This window comes from Bison bison, unplaced genomic scaffold, assembly GCF_000754665.1.
Source record: "Bison bison bison isolate TAMUID 2011002044 unplaced genomic scaffold, Bison_UMD1.0 scf7180017845834, whole genome shotgun sequence".
Lineage (NCBI taxonomy): Eukaryota > Metazoa > Chordata > Mammalia > Artiodactyla > Bovidae > Bison > Bison bison.
Genome location: NW_011476407.1, coordinates 25,885 through 27,898, shown reverse-complemented (window position 1 = coordinate 27,898; position 2,014 = coordinate 25,885). Strand labels below are relative to the sequence as shown.

The 2,014-nt window shown below is 42.7% G+C and overlaps 1 protein-coding gene across 1 annotated transcript; it reads left to right on the top strand.

Annotated features, from left to right (window-relative positions):
• The first annotated feature begins 652 nt into the window (after positions 1 to 652).
• Positions 653 to 1,624, top strand: LOC104986754 (olfactory receptor 11G2-like). The gene has a single exon (XM_010837440.1). The coding sequence runs from the start codon at positions 653 to 655 to the stop codon at positions 1,622 to 1,624; it is 972 nt and encodes a 323-aa protein (XP_010835742.1).
• The last annotated feature ends 390 nt before the right edge of the window (positions 1,625 to 2,014 follow it).

The following is a 2,014-nucleotide window of genomic DNA, read 5'->3' as shown; positions in this document are numbered from 1 at the left end:
AAGATAACTTGGAGTTTCCTTGCTGTGCAGATGAGGTTCCAAGGTAAATTCCCTTGCTGTTGTAGTGCGTGCATGCCCAGTTGTGTGAGACTCTGTGACCTCATGGACTGTAGCCTGCCAGGCTCCTCTGACCATAGGATTTTTCAGGCAAGAATACTGGAATAGGTTGCCATTTCCTCCTGCAGGGGATCTTCCCCACCCAGGGATTGAACGTGCATCTCCTGTGTCTTCTGCATTGGCAGGAGGATTCTTTACCCACTAAGCCACCTGGAAATTCCCTTAGACCTCTTCTACTCAGATTCAAACTCCCTCTATATAGAAATTCTAGAGCCCCTAATGTATTGTTTGAAGTTGTTTTGAGCATAAGATGTTTGACATAATCCGAAGACCAGGGACTCTGCTTTTTTGTTCATTGTCTTTCCCTACCTCCTAGAACAGTGCCTGGCAATAGTATGTGTAAAATAAAAGCTTATTAAATAAGCAAGGAGGAAAAGGAGAAAAAGAGGAAAGAAAAACTCACTTTTCCAGAGGGAAGACAGAAATTCAAAAAACCCAAATTATGGGAAAAAACATATCTCTTCATCAGGAATTGGAAAAAATATAGATATTTCTGTGTTTCTCATTGTCTCTGTCACTTCCACAGTTCAGATGAATGAGGACCTTGGAGACTAATACCTCTGGGTCTGTGAGTGAGTTCATTCTCCTGGGCTTCCCCTGCCGCAGGGAGATCCAGATCCTCCTCTTTGTGCTCTTCTCCATCATCTATTTCCTGATCCTCATGGGGAACGCAGCCATCATCTGTGCTGTGTGGTCAAGCTGGAAGCTCCATACACCCATGTACATCCTCCTGGCCAACTTCTCCTTCCTGGAGATCTGCTATGTCAGTTCCGATGTGCCCAAAATGCTGGCCAACATCATCTCCCAGACCAAGAGCATCTCCTACGCTGGCTGCCTGCTCCAGTTCTACTTCTTCTTCTCCATGTGTGCGGCTGAGTCTTTATTTCTGTCAGTGATGTCTTTTGATCGATTTCTTGCCGTTTGTAGACCTTTGCATTATCCTATCATTATGACCCATCGCCTGTGTGTGTTGTTAGTGGTCTTCTGCTGGGTAGGTGGCTTTCTCTGGTTATTGACCCCTTTGATTCTAATATCTCAAGTGCCCTTCTGTGGTCCAAACACTGTTGACCATTTTCTCTGTGATCTGGCACCTTTGCTTGCACTATCCTGTGCTCCAGTATCTGGAATTAGGCTGATTTGTGGTATCGTGAGCTCTCTAATCATCTTCCTCACCTTACTGTACATTCTTGGCACTTACTTTTATGTCCTCAGTGTGGTGCTACAGATGTCCTCAGGCTCAGGAAGGCAGAAAGCTTTCTCTACTTGTGCCTCCCACCTTGCTGTGATATCCCTCTTCTACGGCTCAGTCATGGTGATGTATGTTAGCCCAGGTTCTGGCGAATATCCAGGGATACAGAAATTTGTGACCTTGTTCTATGCTTTGGCAACCCCTTTCTTTAATCCCCTGATCTACAACTTCAGGAACAAAGATATGGAAGAAGCACTAAAAAAAATTTTGAGTGTTTTACTGAAGGAAATCTTTAAAGGCTCCAAAAGTCGAATTTAACATAATGCATAATTCATGTTTAGGAGGATGCAAGATCATGAGATGAATGAGATTATGTTTTTTTTCCTTTAATTTTATTTTCATATATTGGGAAGATGACTGAAAAATCCATTAGATCCGTGATTTAAGTCTTAGGAAGTTATTATTCATGGTCCAGGTATGTTTGTACCTTAAATATAGTTGTTTTGAACAATTTAATAATATTTTCACATATTTCTCTTTTGGTATACATTACATTTTGCTGACTTATCTCAACGTCCTCAAATTCTGCCTTCATCAAACCAGTTCTTTTTTCCAGTTCAGTTCAGTTCAGTTCAGTCGCCCAGTCATGTCCGACTCTTTGTGATCCCATGAATCGCAGCATGCCAGGCCTCCCTGTCCATCACCAAC